The sequence below is a fragment of the Hylaeus volcanicus genome, unplaced genomic scaffold (assembly GCF_026283585.1).
Source record: "Hylaeus volcanicus isolate JK05 unplaced genomic scaffold, UHH_iyHylVolc1.0_haploid 12197, whole genome shotgun sequence".
Taxonomy (NCBI): domain Eukaryota; kingdom Metazoa; phylum Arthropoda; class Insecta; order Hymenoptera; family Colletidae; genus Hylaeus; species Hylaeus volcanicus.
Window position 1 is genome coordinate 469,378 of NW_026533147.1, and position 16,064 is coordinate 485,441.

General features: G+C 31.6%; 6 protein-coding genes and 2 long non-coding RNA genes across 16 annotated transcripts; 5 read left to right on the forward strand and 3 right to left on the reverse strand.

Annotated features, from left to right (window-relative positions):
• Positions 1-181: 181 nt before the first annotated feature.
• Positions 182-966, reverse strand: LOC128882905 (uncharacterized). The gene is made up of 4 exons (XR_008458606.1): positions 838-966; positions 582-724; positions 361-514; positions 182-308 (listed from the first exon to the last, which is right to left on the reverse strand). It is a non-coding gene; the product is annotated as an uncharacterized LOC128882905 (long non-coding RNA).
• Positions 967-1,095: 129 nt separating this feature from the next.
• LOC128883107 (dolichyl-diphosphooligosaccharide--protein glycosyltransferase subunit STT3A-like) lies at positions 1,096-4,144 on the forward strand. Its single transcript, XM_054135117.1, has 11 exons — positions 1,096-1,294; positions 1,385-1,605; positions 1,700-2,125; positions 2,302-2,665; positions 2,726-3,040; positions 3,099-3,201; positions 3,305-3,401; positions 3,469-3,534; positions 3,590-3,715; positions 3,763-3,954; positions 4,005-4,144. The coding sequence occupies exons 1-11, from the start codon at positions 1,096-1,098 to the stop codon at positions 4,068-4,070; spliced, it is 2,175 nt and encodes a 724-aa protein (XP_053991092.1). The 3' UTR covers positions 4,071-4,144.
• Positions 4,145-4,334: 190 nt separating this feature from the next.
• On the reverse strand, positions 4,335-7,006 carry LOC128882844 (branchpoint-bridging protein-like). Its single transcript, XM_054134619.1, has 10 exons — positions 6,778-7,006; positions 6,565-6,716; positions 6,317-6,449; positions 6,054-6,257; positions 5,845-6,001; positions 5,726-5,775; positions 5,425-5,655; positions 5,290-5,374; positions 5,096-5,175; positions 4,335-5,036 (listed from the first exon to the last, which is right to left on the reverse strand). The coding sequence occupies exons 1-10, from the start codon at positions 6,976-6,978 to the stop codon at positions 4,341-4,343; spliced, it is 1,989 nt and encodes a 662-aa protein (XP_053990594.1). The 5' UTR covers positions 6,979-7,006; the 3' UTR covers positions 4,335-4,340.
• Positions 7,007-7,373: 367 nt separating this feature from the next.
• On the forward strand, positions 7,374-8,256 carry LOC128882845 (uncharacterized). Its single transcript, XM_054134620.1, has 4 exons — positions 7,374-7,808; positions 7,866-7,938; positions 7,998-8,116; positions 8,198-8,256. Exons 1-3 carry the CDS (start codon positions 7,374-7,376, stop codon positions 8,093-8,095), a joined length of 606 nt encoding a protein of 201 aa, XP_053990595.1. The 3' UTR covers positions 8,096-8,116; positions 8,198-8,256.
• Positions 8,251-9,312, forward strand: LOC128882846 (uncharacterized). The gene is made up of 5 exons (XM_054134621.1): positions 8,251-8,391; positions 8,445-8,589; positions 8,693-8,863; positions 8,924-9,023; positions 9,083-9,312. The coding sequence occupies exons 1-5, from the start codon at positions 8,359-8,361 to the stop codon at positions 9,096-9,098; spliced, it is 465 nt and encodes a 154-aa protein (XP_053990596.1). The 5' UTR covers positions 8,251-8,358; the 3' UTR covers positions 9,099-9,312.
• Positions 9,313-9,867: 555 nt separating this feature from the next.
• On the forward strand, positions 9,868-11,857 carry LOC128882928 (uncharacterized). 5 transcript variants are annotated; one of them, XM_054134778.1, is made up of 6 exons: positions 9,868-10,175; positions 10,251-10,664; positions 10,780-10,930; positions 11,003-11,347; positions 11,404-11,636; positions 11,694-11,857. In XM_054134778.1, the coding sequence occupies exons 1-6, from the start codon at positions 9,892-9,894 to the stop codon at positions 11,734-11,736; spliced, it is 1,470 nt and encodes a 489-aa protein (XP_053990753.1). In that variant the 5' UTR covers positions 9,868-9,891; the 3' UTR covers positions 11,737-11,857. The 5 variants fall into 5 exon arrangements, with proteins under 5 accessions (XP_053990753.1, XP_053990751.1, XP_053990754.1 ...); XM_054134776.1 differs by having other exon boundaries at positions 9,868-10,664; XM_054134779.1 differs by having other exon boundaries at positions 9,868-10,664; positions 11,404-11,510; positions 11,555-11,857.
• A 1,014-nt stretch (positions 11,858-12,871) lies between these two features.
• Positions 12,872-15,571, reverse strand: LOC128882941 (uncharacterized). Of its 5 annotated transcripts, none has more exons than XR_008458632.1 (5): positions 14,798-15,571; positions 14,510-14,739; positions 14,307-14,441; positions 13,068-14,042; positions 12,872-13,013 (listed from the first exon to the last, which is right to left on the reverse strand). It is a non-coding gene; the product is annotated as an uncharacterized LOC128882941 (long non-coding RNA). The 5 variants fall into 5 exon arrangements; XR_008458633.1 differs by having other exon boundaries at positions 12,886-12,992; XR_008458631.1 differs by lacking the exon at positions 12,872-13,013 and having other exon boundaries at positions 13,095-13,220; positions 13,487-14,042.
• LOC128882937 (U3 small nucleolar RNA-interacting protein 2-like) lies at positions 14,018-16,058 on the forward strand. The gene is made up of 9 exons (XM_054134800.1): positions 14,018-14,374; positions 14,418-14,747; positions 14,820-14,877; positions 14,935-15,048; positions 15,119-15,251; positions 15,297-15,384; positions 15,435-15,599; positions 15,705-15,787; positions 15,866-16,058. Exons 1-9 carry the CDS (start codon positions 14,024-14,026, stop codon positions 15,954-15,956), a joined length of 1,413 nt encoding a protein of 470 aa, XP_053990775.1. The 5' UTR covers positions 14,018-14,023; the 3' UTR covers positions 15,957-16,058.
• Positions 16,059-16,064: the final 6 nt, after the last annotated feature.

Below are 16,064 nucleotides of genomic sequence, written 5' to 3' on the forward strand. Positions count from 1 at the left end.
ATTGAAATAGTGTTGCGGTAGTCACGGAACAGTATGAAACATAAAACTCAATTTCAGTAATACGTTTAAAGTTGTTTATAAAAAATAATGGCAGCCAACTAGTTGGTGCATTACTGAATATTTAATCAGCGCGAAAATCTGAAAAACCGGGCTTCAATAAAGTAACAAAAGATTTTAAAAAGTCTTCTTGATACGAAGGTAACAAAATAGGGCAAAGGAAGGGATGCTTTTAAACGAAATTTTAGATATTTTAATGGCAATAAGTTTACAACACTGCATTTTCATTCAATATGGATTTTCAAAAAGTGCTACAGTTTTTTTTTTTATAGTAAAGTAAAATATTTTGATAGAAAGACTCACTTATGCGGTATTTGAAATAAAAAGAGTGCAAAGCAGTGCTGATACTTTGTATAAAACATATCCAGGGGGTAAAACATAAAACAACCAACCATAAACAGAAATAGGGGTACAGAGTTGTGTTAGTATGTTTATTATAAATATATCTAGATAATAACTAAAAGATATCAAAACAACATCAAAAGTTATTTGTTTTCATCCGGACTATTCTTTACATTTGTTACCTATACGAAACTCCAAGCTCCAAAGAGGATGCAATAGATTTATATGTGAAATACGCAATGAGTAATGTGAAGATGGACGACAACAACGAGAACAGTGATAAATGAGACAAGTTAAAGTAAAATCTTGTTATTATATGAAAAGCCTATGTCAACGCATCATATCATTTTTTTTTTGAATGATAAAATGAAATTTTTTTAAAATAGTAAGAAAAAACCAAAAATTAATAAGTCGTTACTTTGTGTAAAATTGACTTACAGAGACGCTTAAAGCAATATAAAAATAAATTTTTTTTTTTAAAGATGAAGTTTTAATCCGTTTTTTACTCGATTGTTTCGACATTTGAATACTATTAAGTATGAATAAGAATCTATTTGAGATACCAAAAAGCTTGAGTTTTTAAAAAAAATAAAAACCTATCAAAGTCTGTGACAGTTATTTTTTGATCATGCGATATCTTTTGTTAGCTCTAATGGATTCATATATTTAATCATTTTTTTTTAAAGAATTTTATTCATGGTTGGTGTTTCTTTTTTATCCCAATTACTTTTCAGAGAGAAGGATTGTCTACCAATAATTAATGCACTCATTTGCATTTTGGTATACTTTCTTGCTTTTTTTGTACGCTTGTTTGCCGTCATTCGTTTTGAATCGGTTATTCATGAATTTGATCCTTATTTTAATTTTCGTACAACCAAGTTTCTTGTTGAAAAAGGTAAATAAAAATGATAAAAGAAAAATTGTTTGTTATTTTTTTCAATGATAACATGACCTTTTTTAATCGGATAATTTCACACTGTTTTAGGTTTTTATGTTTGGTGGAATTGGTTCGACGTTTTTTCATGGTATCCTTTAGGTCGTGTTGTTGGTCAGACACTTTTCCCTGGACTTATGCTAACAGCTTTTTGTTTATATAAAATTGTTCATTTTTTTGGGTTTTTAATTGATATCAAGGATATCTGCGTGTTTACCGCCCCTATTTTTAGCGGTTTCACATCTCTTGCAACATATTTATTTGTAAAACAAGTAATCATGAAAGGTTTCTTACGATTAATAACTTTTAAATGACTTCAACATTTTTTAATTAAAATTTTTTTTTTTCTTATTTTGTTTTTTTTAGACTACAAAGTGTAATGGAGCAAGTCTATTTGCTGCTTTTTTTGTCTCTTTATCTCCTTCATATATGTCTCGTAGTGTTGCAGGAAGTTATGATAATGAAGCAATTTCTATTTTTGCTCTAATTTTTGCTTTTTATGCGTATGTACGAGCACTGAACAAAGGAACCATGTTTAGCGCTATTTTAGCTGCTCTTTCTTATTTTTATATGGCTGCTGGATGGGGTGGTTATGTATTTATTACAAATATTGTAGCAGTTCATGCATTAGCTCTTCTTTTTTTACAAAAAATGACTATTAAACAATACGTGACTTATTCCGTTTTTCATATCTTTGGCACCGTTTTATGTTTTAGTATTCCTTTTATTAATTATCAAGCGTTAAAATCATCGGAACATATATCTTCCCACGTTGTCTTTCTTATAGTGCAGGTAAATTTGTTTTTTTTTTTAAACAAGTTTTTTATTAAAAAAAAATAGCAGAGTTTATTAATTTAATTAATAATTAACAAAATTTTTTTTTTTTGTTTTTTTCATACAATTGTTTCTAGTGTTGTTTTATTGAAATTAAAATACCTCTAAATATCTCTTGTTAATATTGTGTTTAGGTAGCTTTTCTACCTTACTGTTTAGAGAAAATTTTTTCTTCAGCGTTTATTCATAAATTACAACAAGGGTTACTGATTTTATCATGTATTTTTGGAACGGGTGTCGCAGTATGGCTTGGCTTAAGCGGCAAAACAAGATGGACAGGACGCTCATTAACTCTACTAGATCCAACATATGCTTCTAAATTCATTCCAATTGTCGCTTCAGTGGCAGAACATCAATCACCCGTTTGGACAAGTTTTTTGTTCGATCTCCATATTACGGTGCTTTTTTCTTCTGTTGGCTTATGGTTGTGCTTTTCTCGTCCAAATGAGACATCATTATTTATGGGTTTATATGGTGTCATTTCATCTTATTTTGCTTGTAGGTTTTATTTTTCGCAATGTCATTAACTCTTGTTTTCTAATTATTCATTACTTTCAGGTATTATGGTTCGTCTGTTACTGGTTGCATCACCAGCAACATGTTCTCTAGGAGGTTTAGGTATTTCATATCTTGTGTCCTCCTTTATGCAAATCCCATCCGCTTGTGACACAACTCTTGAATCAATATCTTGCAAAAATTTAACAGTATCACATGGAGAACAAACGCAACCTAAAAAAAAAGAAAATCATCTATGGATGAATTATTTTACTCGTTTTATTGGAGTTGTAATTCTTTTCTCTATCACATTTGATTATTTAAGACACTGTGTTTATGTCACCTCTATTGCTTATTCTCAGCCATCTATTATGCAAAGTTAGTTGCTACTTTGTATTTTTTTTTTTTATTATAAAATGATTCTTGTTAATCAAAGTTTTCAAAATGCAAAACGGAGCTCGTTTTATTCAAGATGATTTTAGAGAAGCTTACTACTGGTTACGTAAAAATACTGATAAGGATGCGCGTCTTATGTCCTGGTAATTACTCTTGTTTATTAAAGCTGTGTCTATACAAAAATGAACTATATTCGTTCCTTTCTAAGATTTAAGCAACTTGTCCAAATTTACAACCTATGTTTAGGTGGGATTACGGTTATCAATCGGCTGCTATGGCGAATCGAAGTGTTATTGTTGACAATAACACTTGGAATAATACTCATATAGCGACAGTTGGTTTGGTAAACGTTTTTTATCTTTTGAGTTTAAAAACATTAAAATATTTTAGCTAAAATGTCTTTATTTTAGGCTTTTAGTTCTTCAGAAGAAAAAGCATATCCTAAGCTTTTAGAACTTGATGTCGATTATGTTTTTGTATGTTTTATGCTGAAATAATACTTGGAAAAATGTTAATAGTATATTATTTTAGGTTATCTTCGGTGGCTATTGTGGATACTCAAGTGATGACATTAATAAATTTTTATGGATGGTACGTATTGCGGGAACTAATTATCCTTGGATAAAAGAAAAAGATTATATTTCAGCTTCCGGTTATGTAGGTGGTTTTTAATTGATTCAGGTTGACATTATTGTTTTGGGTAGTATTCAGTAGGAGAGAACGCGTCACCTACATTCAAAAATAGTCTACTTTACCGCCTTTCATATTATCGTTTTTCTGAGTCGGTTTACCAAGGAAAGGATGTTGTACGTTCTACCAGCATACCACCCGTGAAGCCGTTAAAATATCTAAAAGAAGTTTATACAACAGAAAACTGGATCGTGCGCATTTATGAGGTTATTGTACCTTGAAAAAGTTGCTTGTACAACTTTCAATTTTTTTTCAGGTAAAACGTCCAAGTTCTACAAGTATTCAACCTTCAGCAGAAGCTTCGTTATCAAGCGCTTATTGAATTATTTTTCCCTTATATTTAATAGAAATTCGAAGGATTTTTGTTTTAAACATACCCGTTTCAATTAAAGTTTTCCTCTCTTTCATTACTGTAAACATTTTTTCATCTTTATACTATTCTATCTTATATTATTTAAGAATATCTATTCAAGGTGAAAAAAAAAATTTTTTTTTTTAAATTAGAAACAATTTTAGAAAACATGACGTTAAAATTTTATCAACACTGTATCATTTTATTATCAACATTTTTTTTTAATGAACAAAACCCTTCTCATGGTGGTGGTGGAGCATTGGGTTCATTCGGAATCAGATCTTCACCTGCATCAGGGTATTCTTCTGCTGGAGGAGGACAAGGTAATACTGTTTCAGGTGCCTCAACGGAGGGTGGCGCTAGTGACGAAGCCATATTAAATAAGGGAGAAGGATTAGTAAGATGCGTTCCGAAAGATCCAGGTGTTTGCGCTGTTTCAGATACAGAAATTCTTGGCAATGTTGTACTATGTTGTATTTCTTGGCTTTGTTGCGTTTGTTGACTTTGCTGATTTTGCTGTTGATCTGGTACTGCGTAAGAATACATGTTAGGGTAATATTCAAACATTTGAGACATTTGTTGTGTCCACGTATCCATCTGATAATTTCCAGTTCCACACGTATTATAATAATTACAATTATTTTGATTTCCTTTGTTATACACTGTGGAGTCCGCTACAACTTCAGAAACCAAGCTAGGATCTTGATATCCCCATGGCATCATATAATTAGACGAATTCGTCACATTACTGTAATTGATTGACTCATTTACATCATGAACGCTAGAAGCATTTTTTTTATTTGAAACCCCTGTCGCCTGAGTGTAGGAATATTGGTCAAATCCTGATAAAGCATAATGCATGTTATAAGTTGCGTTGGTGTAGTTTGCAGTAGTAGCTTGTAATGACTCGGGTGTATATATTTGCCCTTGAAGACCCTACGTTGCAAAAAGATATAACAATTTCAATGTTCAATAGGCTTTCCCACGGTATTTACTTGAACAGTTTGGTTTGATAAAAACCCTGGATATTGATTTGTTGCTTTTTTTCCATTCGCCATTCCATTAGCGTTCAGATCTATGACAACACAGCGAAATAAAATGCTCATTATATCCCATTTAAAGAAAATATTTATTCAAATAATAAAGTTATTTTTGTAGAATGATTTTTTCATATTTCATGCATAATTACCTGGGACTAAGCTACTCGGGTCTAAAGGAGTTTCTTGCGTCGTTTCTCGCCCTCGACTAATTTCAGACATCATTTGAGAGAATTCCTATATGAAAAATAGATATGATAAGGTCAAATGACTCAAAATACAAGTACGAGATCTAATTGGAGTGGATCAGCTCCATTTTGAGATGGGGGAGGTGGTGGTGGTGGTGGAGGTATGGATCCAGATTTCATGGTCCCTCCACCTCCACCGAAATGCTGAGGACCTCCTTGTTGTATTCCTTGAGTCTTCTTCTCAATTTCGGCTAGTTCTTCACTTGTTAGACCTTTAGCTAATTTACAATCCATCGTTACATGACCTTTGTCTCCACATAAACCACATTTCTATATAAAGAAAGAGTACGAATGATTAAAAAAAAACGCTATGTTTTTAAATTTAGCCAAAAAGCATTACCACACAAGCTTTTTGAAACGACTGAAAATCAGCGTCAGGGCATTCCCAATCTGATAAAAAGGAAATCAATTTAAATAAAACACAATTTTGAACATAATTTTAGTTGATGAGCAACTAACTTAGATGGCCAAGTGCCCCACAAACAGTACAACGTGAGTCCAGTTTCGTTAAAGCGACACCATTCACTAAGGCTAACTGCTCGAGCCCCTTTTTTTTAAATTCTTCATGAGCTGGATGGAATGGGTTAAGAAGTGGTTCAATTAAAGCTACCGCTTTCTACAAATCAACGTAATCTAGATGACAAGACGAATTAAAAAAAAAGAGTTACATCTAAGCTTTCTTCTGTATCGGCAGCAATATGAATATGTTGGGGCATAGCTGCTTCTTCCTCTGTTTGGTGATCTGTTTTTTTCCCTTCTTTCTGTGTTCCCCTTCCACGGATGGATATCTGTGCACCACTTTCAGATTCGAGTCGCTTATGGTTACAGCCTCGGGGTCCAATAATAAGACCCATGAAATTATATTCAGGATACTAAAAATTGTATATATTTACGTAAGCAGAACATTATAATAACTTGAAATAAGTCTTACTTTTTCTTGTGGTATAATAATCCGACGTATTTTCTTTAAAGGTTTAAAATCAGTGGGCGGTATAAAACCAGGAACATTTTTAGTCATAAATTCGATAAGTCTTTGATGCTCGGAAAGCATTGCGTTTTTTACTCTACAACATGATTAAATGAAAGATTCATTTTTTAAATTTTGTTTGCAAAGTTCGTGGTTTCCCAAAATAGTTTCAAAGTAAATTCGTATTCTACTTGTTGTGTATAAAAAATTACCTAGTTTCACGCATATTCATACGTGTTCCATTACGATCGTAAGCGGGTGGGGGACTTGGAGGTCTTATATCAGGATCTCCATACTCCAATTCTCTTTTTTCTAACTTTGAAGATAACTCTTCCAAACGTTGTTCTCTTAAGAATTGGTCTAACTACAAATAAATTAGTATGTGAAAGTTTTTTCCGAAAATCTTTTTAAAAATAAGAAAATACTTGAAGTGGTGTTAAACCAGGAGGTAAATCGACAAAGGGTGGTGGATTATAAGCTTTTTCCTCCTTAGGACCGAAACGTGTGGAGCTACGGCACGCAACAGTGCTTCGTTCCCAACGTGAGCGACGACCTTTGGATGTTGTAGTCGACAAGGACGTTGCTGATTCAATGGGAACTAACGCCATCAACTGATCCATTGACATTTTAGTATAAACAATCTATTAAGGATTTTCGATTAACTGATTTTAAAGATTAAAGAACGAACAATACGAAATGAAGTTTAAAGTATGTACGTTCACAAGATTTTATACAACAGCTTCAAGACAAAGGTGAATTTTAAATATTATAAAAAAATTCACGTTATTTCCAATTGTGATTCAATAACCGAAATATGTTTCGAATCTAAATAAGTATCTGTTCTTTTTTAATCTTTAAGCGGTCAGCAGTAAACCGTCACATGAATTTGTTTTGTACTAAAAGACTATGGTTGGTGATAACCTTTTTAATACAGAATTTTGTTGAAAAAACAATTTTACATTTTTTTTTTTTTAATTCAGTTTTTTTTTAATTTACCAAGGAATGACACTTGAAAAAAAAAATGAATCATAAAAAAGCATTCGTACAGGAATTGAAATCCTTACCCTATTTACCATTAAACACAGAAAATGTTAACAATGGTCATTTAAATGAATTTCAAGTTTTTCTAACTGACCGCTATCGTAATTTTGATATCTTTCCTAAAATGAGTGAGGAAGAAAAAGTAATGTATCGTCGTATGCAAGTTGTAACAAATTTCTTCCAAGAAGGTTGCTTAGTGAGGGCAGCAGTAATGGGAGCGGGTGGTGGAATGCTTGGTATTCTGTGTGGATCCTTTATGTTTGGAATGAAACATGTGGACGTAAATCCCGACGCGAATTGGAGACAAACCATTAAACATACTTACTCTAATTTTTTTCGTCATGCTACTAAAACTGGAAAGGATTTCATGAAATTAGGATTTCTTTACTCATTTATTGAGTGTTTAGTTATAAAGGTTAATTGATTGATTGACTTTTTATTAAAAAAGATGAGTGAAACATTTTTCTAATAGGAACGGGCTAAGCATGATATTCTAACAGCCTTAATATCTGGATGTGCTACCGGAGCTGCTTTGGGCTATAAAGGTTTTTGTTTTGTTTTAAATTTATAATTGTGAACCAATGACCCTGTTACTTCCAACTAGGTGGTCCAATAGCAATGGCTTCAGGATGTATTGGATTTGGTTTTTTTTCTTGTTTAATGGAACGCTTAGGACCTTATATTTTATCTGGAAGGTCTTAATTTTATAACGAAAAAAAAAATGTAATATTCGATTATTAAGAAATAAGATAACATATTTCTAGATGTATGTACTTTTTGTTTCCTCATTCACATGTTTAATAGCTCTTCAAAATAACAACAAATGTGTCACAGATAAGTGTACCAAGTGAGGTATCAAAGGGTATTATGAAAGCATCATAAAACATCAAATTGAAAAAAGATCAACATTAAATGACGTGCTAACATTTTAATCAAAAAATAAATAAAAAAAATTCTCTTTGTGAATGAGCTTTCCTTTTAATTTAACAAAACAGCGTGTTACGTTAAAGTTTTTGGACTAGACAAACGTACATATCTTTTCTTGATGTAGATGGAAGAGCTTGTGTATGCTTGGGATAGTATCCGAAAATCTCTAAGTATTCAAGAAGATTCAATGAATGCCACTCAATTCCTTTATTTACTTAAATCATTAGGAATAACGTTAACGAAACAAGAAATCTTTATTCTTCAACAGGGTATGTGTTGTTTATTACAATCGTGTGGTATAAAATAAAACCTTATTAAGAAAAAAGTTTAGAATATCGATTGTTATAAAACATTTTTTTTAATATTTTTAAGAATTCGCTAGTCGTGGAAATTTTTTATTAGAAGATTTACTTCATATAGGATCGATTAGTTGGACGGAAGAATACATAGAAGAAGCTCTTCTTAGTAGTCTTCAAATTTTATGTCAAAAAGAATCTGAAACGATATCATTATATGATTTACGTAATATTTTATATAAACTTGGTAACGATAGTTTTTAAACATTATAACACTTTATCTTCAGTTCCAGCTTTGTTTTTCAAGGTGTCGGTATTCGTTTAACTTATGAGGAAATCGATTCATTTTTAAATCAATTTCCAGTAACTTCTGACTCTTGTATTTCTATTGATTCTTTTGTTTGTCGGTAACACAACATAACAAATCCATCCGGTTTTTATTCAAAATGTGTTGCTTGACCCACAGAATTTTACAAGATTAAATTTTTGTAAATTTATTAGCAAAACAATAAAAAAATTTAAATAATAATCTTTAAATTTTTACCCTTTAGAATTTTTTTTAATTATGTCTGGTAGCTTTTTTTTTAATATTCCTTAAAACTAAAAGTTATGGGTTCACGTTTTTGCCCAAATCAAACGTGTGTTGTTCCAACTCACAAAATTTTTCATAACAGCTTACTGAAACGTGTCTTTTTATGTAACGTTAACGAATACTTTCTTTTTTATCAAAACATTTGATAAGCGGCTGGTTCTCAGGTCGAATGGACTATAAATGTTTTTTAATCAATATTCTAGAAAGTCGTATAACCTCCTTGTGTGTGTAAAGAGGCTATTTTTTTGACAAGGAGTTTATAAATGAGCCTTGTCAAATGTTTTTTAAATACAGTGAAGGTGATCATTTATGAAACATTAAGAAAAAGAAACCAAATTGTAGGTTGTGTTAAAAAACAAGTTTATTACACAATCGTGAGGCTTTAATAAAAAAAGCTCTTATTATTGCATGTTTTGTTGGTTTCCTCTTTATTATAACAATGTTGACTGCGACTCTTTCTTGAATACATGACGTTTAAAAAGATTTCCAAGATTATCATAAGCAAAATGAAATCTTGATCAAATAGGGTTTTTGTTAATGAAAGTGCACGTTGACTATCTTTTTAACTATAAAATAATTTAAAGATTTTTTTTGACTTATTAGCCAGTTTTTGTTACTGAACCTTGTATCAAACTTTGTACTTTTTTTTCGTTGATTGTTTCAATTAAGATGAAAAGAAAAAGATGAATGGGATTGAAAAAAAAAAACGTGAAGCACCTTCGGTATTACTAAAGAATGTCAAAAAAGATTGTGTTTGCTTTCAATATTTTCAAGCAGTGAAACGACTTGAATCCTTACAAAACTGCACGACCTACGAAAAAAAGCTTCACACTCAATTTGTTAAAAAATCTTTACATGTTATTTTTAATGCTATTTGTTTAGATGCACAGTGGGAAAAATACGTAGCGTACTTTATCAAATGTCATTTTCATCAATGGCCCATTCTAGAGCGAATAGAACCTTTATGGTGTGTAACGCAACTGATAAAAAACCAGTTGGTTTCTTGTAATCTTGATACTAAGGAAATAAAAAACATGTGTAGTAAAAGTCGAGAACAACGTAATGAATTGATTCAATTGACGATTCGTTACCTTCAGTCATCAAAGCAATGGACATTTGAATGGAATTGGTCACGTTGGTTACTTTTGATGCGTCTTTTACCTTTGTTAAAAAATCTACAGATTGTTCCTGACGCACACATTATTTTATCTCTTCTTCATTGTTCTATAAAAGCTTCACTACCTATAAATATTCAAGGAATATTATTAAGCTGCCTTCTAGCCACAGCTTCTTTTCCCACATCATTTTCACAACAAGTTTCTATGCTCTCTTGTCATTCTTCAAGTGTGCCCCCTAAAAAAATGTACCGTTTATGGGAAGTTTTAAATCAAACGCTTTTTTTATCTTCGAGTGATACACTTGAGGCGTTAAATCTCAGCACGTTATCTTCGGGAATGTATGTTAAAATAGTACAAGCAAACTGAAAGAAAATATTTTTTTTTTAAAAATTTCTTTTACATAAATCGAAATGACAAAACAGAATGGAGCGAAAATTTTTCTTTTTATTGTAGGAAGGGGATTCAAGGATCTATTAAAAACATTGCGTGTTTCTTAAACGAAACAACTTTTCCATCCCACCATTTTACAGACATTTCATTCTTAGGTTCTTTTGCTAATCGTTTAAGTCAGTGCTTATATAAAAACCAATTTACTTTTTCTCAGGTAAAATATTATTCAAATCGATAGCATTGTAATCAAAATTAACAATGCAAATAAATTATTTCAATCTTGTAGATTGTTTCCTCCAAATTTATACCCACATTATATAAAGCGTATGAATGGATGTCTTTATTATCTGTTTTTCTTTTTGAAAAACCTTCTCAATTGTTGAAACGAGCGTTTCAGTATCATAAAGGAATTGACGGGATACATAAAATACCACATTTAATTGCTATTGAACAAGCTATTTTATGTTCACGAGAACGTCATCGTCATGGAGCTTGTTTAATACAATCTTCTTTAGAAAATAACCACTTAATTCAAATTGTTTCCAAAGGAAGAAATCAAGTAATCAAAAATGCCTCCTTGGTTCATCGCGTTGGTGCTGTGCGCCACGCAGAAATCGCTTGTCTTATTAAGGTATGCAGGGTTATTGTTTACTAGAAAATGCCTTATTACTACAACAAATGAGTCAGTCAACTCTAGTAGATCTGAGACTTTCCACACCATCCCTCTTGCCTTTTGAAAACCCTTCAAAGATTCATTCAATTTATATAGTCGAACTCGATGATTATGATATAGGGTATTGTGACGCTCAAGCATGTCCATTATGCACAACAGCTTTAGAGAAGGTTGGCGTCTCTAAACAATATTATTCGACACCTTATGGGATTCGCTATGAAACGTTTCCCTTTTTGCCAAACGTTAAGTATTAAAACCTTTGAATCGACCTGAGTTTCTTATCCTTTTTGTTTCTGTCATATAGAGCACCCACCTTGGATTTCGTTTTTAAAACACGAATCTTTTAGCACATTAGTTTGGGAATTTTCTTGTTCCTTTTAACAAATTAAAATACCTTGACACTCTTACCATTTGGTTATTTCATAATTATATCATACGTTTATATATGTTCACTAATGTTTCAACACATCAAAGACCGAAAATACAAAATTAAAAAAAACATACTAGAGAAACCATTTTTTATCAAAAGTACCTTATGTTTTCTGCCTTGTATTAACACCCCGCAAGAGACACTGAAATTTGTTTTTTTTAACTTGTCAGGATAAAGGGATTCCTTCAAAAAAAATATGCTTCTTAACCCAAACTTGCACTTTTTACTAAAATGATTCAAACCAAAACGAGCATACTGTTTTATTGATCCCACGAAATCTTGAACACGTTAAACTAACGCTCTCAAACACATACAACAAAGAAAAAAGCGGCGTTTGTTAACATTTTCTACCACACGGTTTAAAATGGTTTATAAGAAATAAGTACCAGAGCGTTCGGCACTCATTTCTATTTGCCTGGTATGTGTTGAATCTTTCTAAATAGTTTAAAACTCATGCGGCACTCAAATTCTTATCAAGGAAATTGAAACAAAGGGAAAAAGCGCCCTGGTCTTAATGTTTTTTAAAACTTAACTAAGTTGTTTGTCACACTCAATAGAAAGATTTAATTAATTTTTTTAAATATGCGAACGTTTTTCTTTCCAAAAGCATTTGTGTTTTGTAAACTATTACTGGTTTTACACCCAAAACATCCTTAAAATGAATATTTTCATGCGTAAACTCAAACGAATCATGCTCTCATACCCAACATTTTTTTAACACGACACTTGTTCGAAAATCAAGTGATATTTTTTGGGACACGCGGGAGAAGAAAAAACCTTTTACATTTTTGGACTTTAACGTGTCATTGACCCAAAAGCCTAAAAGTTTTTTTTTAATTTTTTCTGTCTTAAAAAAAAAATTTTTTTTTTTAGTAATGAAAAGCACTATTACAAAAAATTTTTTAGCAGCGTTTCAAATCGCAATGATGATTTCAAATACACTTCTTCAATTTCTACCAAATCCTAACTCAGCGTAGTAATTAAATGAATTAATCCTTGAACCGAAAACAAACGCTTGCTTTTCCCAAACCCTTAAAACGCAATAAAAAAGTGCTTAAAGCCCACCTTTTTCTTTAAAAGCGCAAACTATTGTCTTTCATTATTCGGGGTAAACAAAAAAGCTTTCTTTTAACAAGCACTGTCTGTTTTTTTGCTATTAATGTGAATAACTCTCTATTTCAAACAAAAAGAAAGCTTAAATAGCAATGACGTCCATTAGAGATGGCAAAAAGAATAGTTCTATCTTACTGTATTTGTTTTGCCACTAAAACAACTTTAATGTTTATTTAAATTGGTGACACTGATGTCCAAATGCACGGACACCTTTCTTCTCATTAATCTCTACAAATTCTAGATGTTTTGTTATAGCGAAAACACTTCAAAAGAGACTCTCATTCGAACCTACAATGCGAAAAGTGTGTAATCAAATCAACGCTTTAATTAAAAAGAAATATTCTTTATTTTAGCTTATAAAGGAATCATGTATAACGAATTCTAACATCCTTAGCTGAAAATCTATTTTATAAAAAGTCTGCAAGTAGACACTTATAACGCTTCTTAACACTGTACCAAAACCACTCTTTATTTAAAAAGAAAAAGGAGAAAAATTAAAACACGACATGTATTTAATGTAAAATCAAAGAAAAAATATCTTTAAATGAAATTACTTTACGTTTCTTAAAGGATGTCTTAAATTTTCAGTTCGACCATTGATCAAAACAAGGCGTAATATTGTTAGGGTTAGGGAGCTTGAGGAACTTAGTCTCTCAATAATTTTTGAATCTTTCTTAATAGGTAAGAAGTACGACATGCGTGTTTAAAACGAAATCTTTCCGAATACATAAATTAGTTTTTAGCATAGCTAAAAATATCATTGACAAGTCACTTAAAAAACCAATCTTTTTGTAGATTGTCAACAGATTTTAAATCATATGAAGGAAAATTTTATAAAAGAATCATAAATTGCTTGAAGTCAATGCTAGCAGTGGGAAAGATGTTGATAAAAAAATTTACGGTTTTTTATAGTGATGATAAGTTTTTTTATTTTACTGCTAATTCGCGAATTCGTAAACAAGAATGAGAACTTTTTTTAGAATGAGTACGCCTGTTGAGAAATGTCACAGTCAATGACGGAAATGTGATACTAGTGAACAGTGTCCCAAAATATTCTATTGTCCTTCCTTTTAGTCATGTAAGTATCCATAATGGAGAAACATTCTCATACTGTAAAAAAAAATTTAACAAAAAAACGTTTCAAAGGGAAAGACAATTTTGATGTAAATGAACGTGATTTAAAAGCATTAAAATTACATAAAAAACACAATAACAGATTGAAGTATGACGAGGAAGTCACGTCAGATGATGAAGAGTTTCCACTGGAGAAGACTAAGGACGTACAAAATGATTTAGAGGAAGACAAAAAAACACCAGAAGAAATTCGAGTTAGTGTCGCGAAACGTTTTTTAAAACATTTAAAAGATACCTTACCTGAAACTGTTACAGAACACTTTCAAAAAAATTCACAACATCAGACCCAACGTTACCTAAGTGATAAAGTAAATATTTCGTTTTGGGGTTTAAAAAAAATTAGTTCTGTAGGTATCTATCACTTTCAGTGAGTTTCTGAAGGGCCACAAAGACACAGTGACATGTGTGGATGTTTCACCTCATGATCCTAATAAAGTATTTACGGGTTCTAAAGATTGTTCCCTTATACATTGGGACGTCGAAACGAAAAAGAAAATTCGCTTTTTGGGAAGGCGGCATCATTTTTCATGCGGTGGCCATTTTGAAAAAGTTTTAGATCTTGCTGTTGGATGTGACGCGCAAACCATTTTATCTGTTGGCGCTGATCATGTTGTTCGTGTTTGGGATGCTAGAGTTCCATTATGTGTTTCAACACTTTATGGGCATGGAAAAGCTGTTCGAGTAAACGCAATTGAAACTGTTTTTTTTTATAGCAAACAATTAACCAATACCTTTTTTGGGGGGGGGCTTTAGGGTGTTTGTTTTGATCCCAATACTTCTGATGCTCGCCGTTTTTATACTATAGGAGAAGGTTGAAAAAAACGTTTAAATTCTTTTGTTCTCTAAATTTTTCACTCAAATTTGCCAGACAAATCATTGAAAATGTGGAATCTTGAATTGTCTTCTTGTGAAGAAACGTTTTTTGGCCACACTGCTCTACCTTGTTGTATTGATATTTTAGATAAAGGACGACCAGTAACAGGTCTCATTAGATACACTTTTATGTATCAGTGTATAATATTGTGTTGGTGTTTTTTTGATTTGTTTCGAAGGGGGAATGGATGCTACTGTTCGTGTATGGAAAGTAGCAACAGATTCTCATTTGTTATTTAATACAGAAATGGAAACTGTTGATTCCGTTGTTCAATTAAATAGTCATCGTACCCTTTCAGGTCATCAGAATGGGTAAGGATTGACGAAATTTATTTTTTAATATAAAGGAATGTTTAGAACGATAATGTTATGGTCTGTTGGAAGCCGTAAACCCTTAAGTGTTGTCCATAATAGTCATGGTACTGGTTCTTGGATTACGTCGCTTGTAAACTTGTTGTTTGATGGCATTAAAATATATTGCTTTTCTGAGTTTAGGGATGTATACGCCGATCAGATGTTTTTTTTTCTGGTAGTGATACCGGTTCTATCAAACTTTGGAAAATACAAGGAAATTTTTCTAATCATAAAGACATTCAAGATACTAATAAACACAAAGGTTCCACTGAAATTTTTCCCATAGACCATCAAGCTATTCCTATTGTAAGATTACGCTTGTGAAGAGAAAACGTTCTTGCTTTGTAGTACCTAAAAAACGAATTTTTTCAATTAACTCCAACAAACATTTTCCTTAAATGTTTGTTTTAGGCTGGAGTTGTAAACCAAATAACAACATCTGCGGACGGGTCTTTTTTATACGCTGCAGTAGGAAAAGAACATTCTTTAGGAAGGTAGAAACGCAGACTAAAAATATTTTTTTAGTAGACTGTGTGCGTGTAATTGACGTACTATTTTTTTTGTCTCTATAGATGGAAGCACATTAAAGAGGCAAAAAATGGATTATTAGTAACGAAAATTAATTGTGAGATGGATGAAATGAACTGCAACACATCTGCTTGAGTATTATAATTTTATTCAATTCATTTTTTCTTTTTATTAAAAATTTTTTTTTTTTTGGTTTAAATAATATAAATAGATTGCTAAATTGTACATTCTGTTTCATGGTAA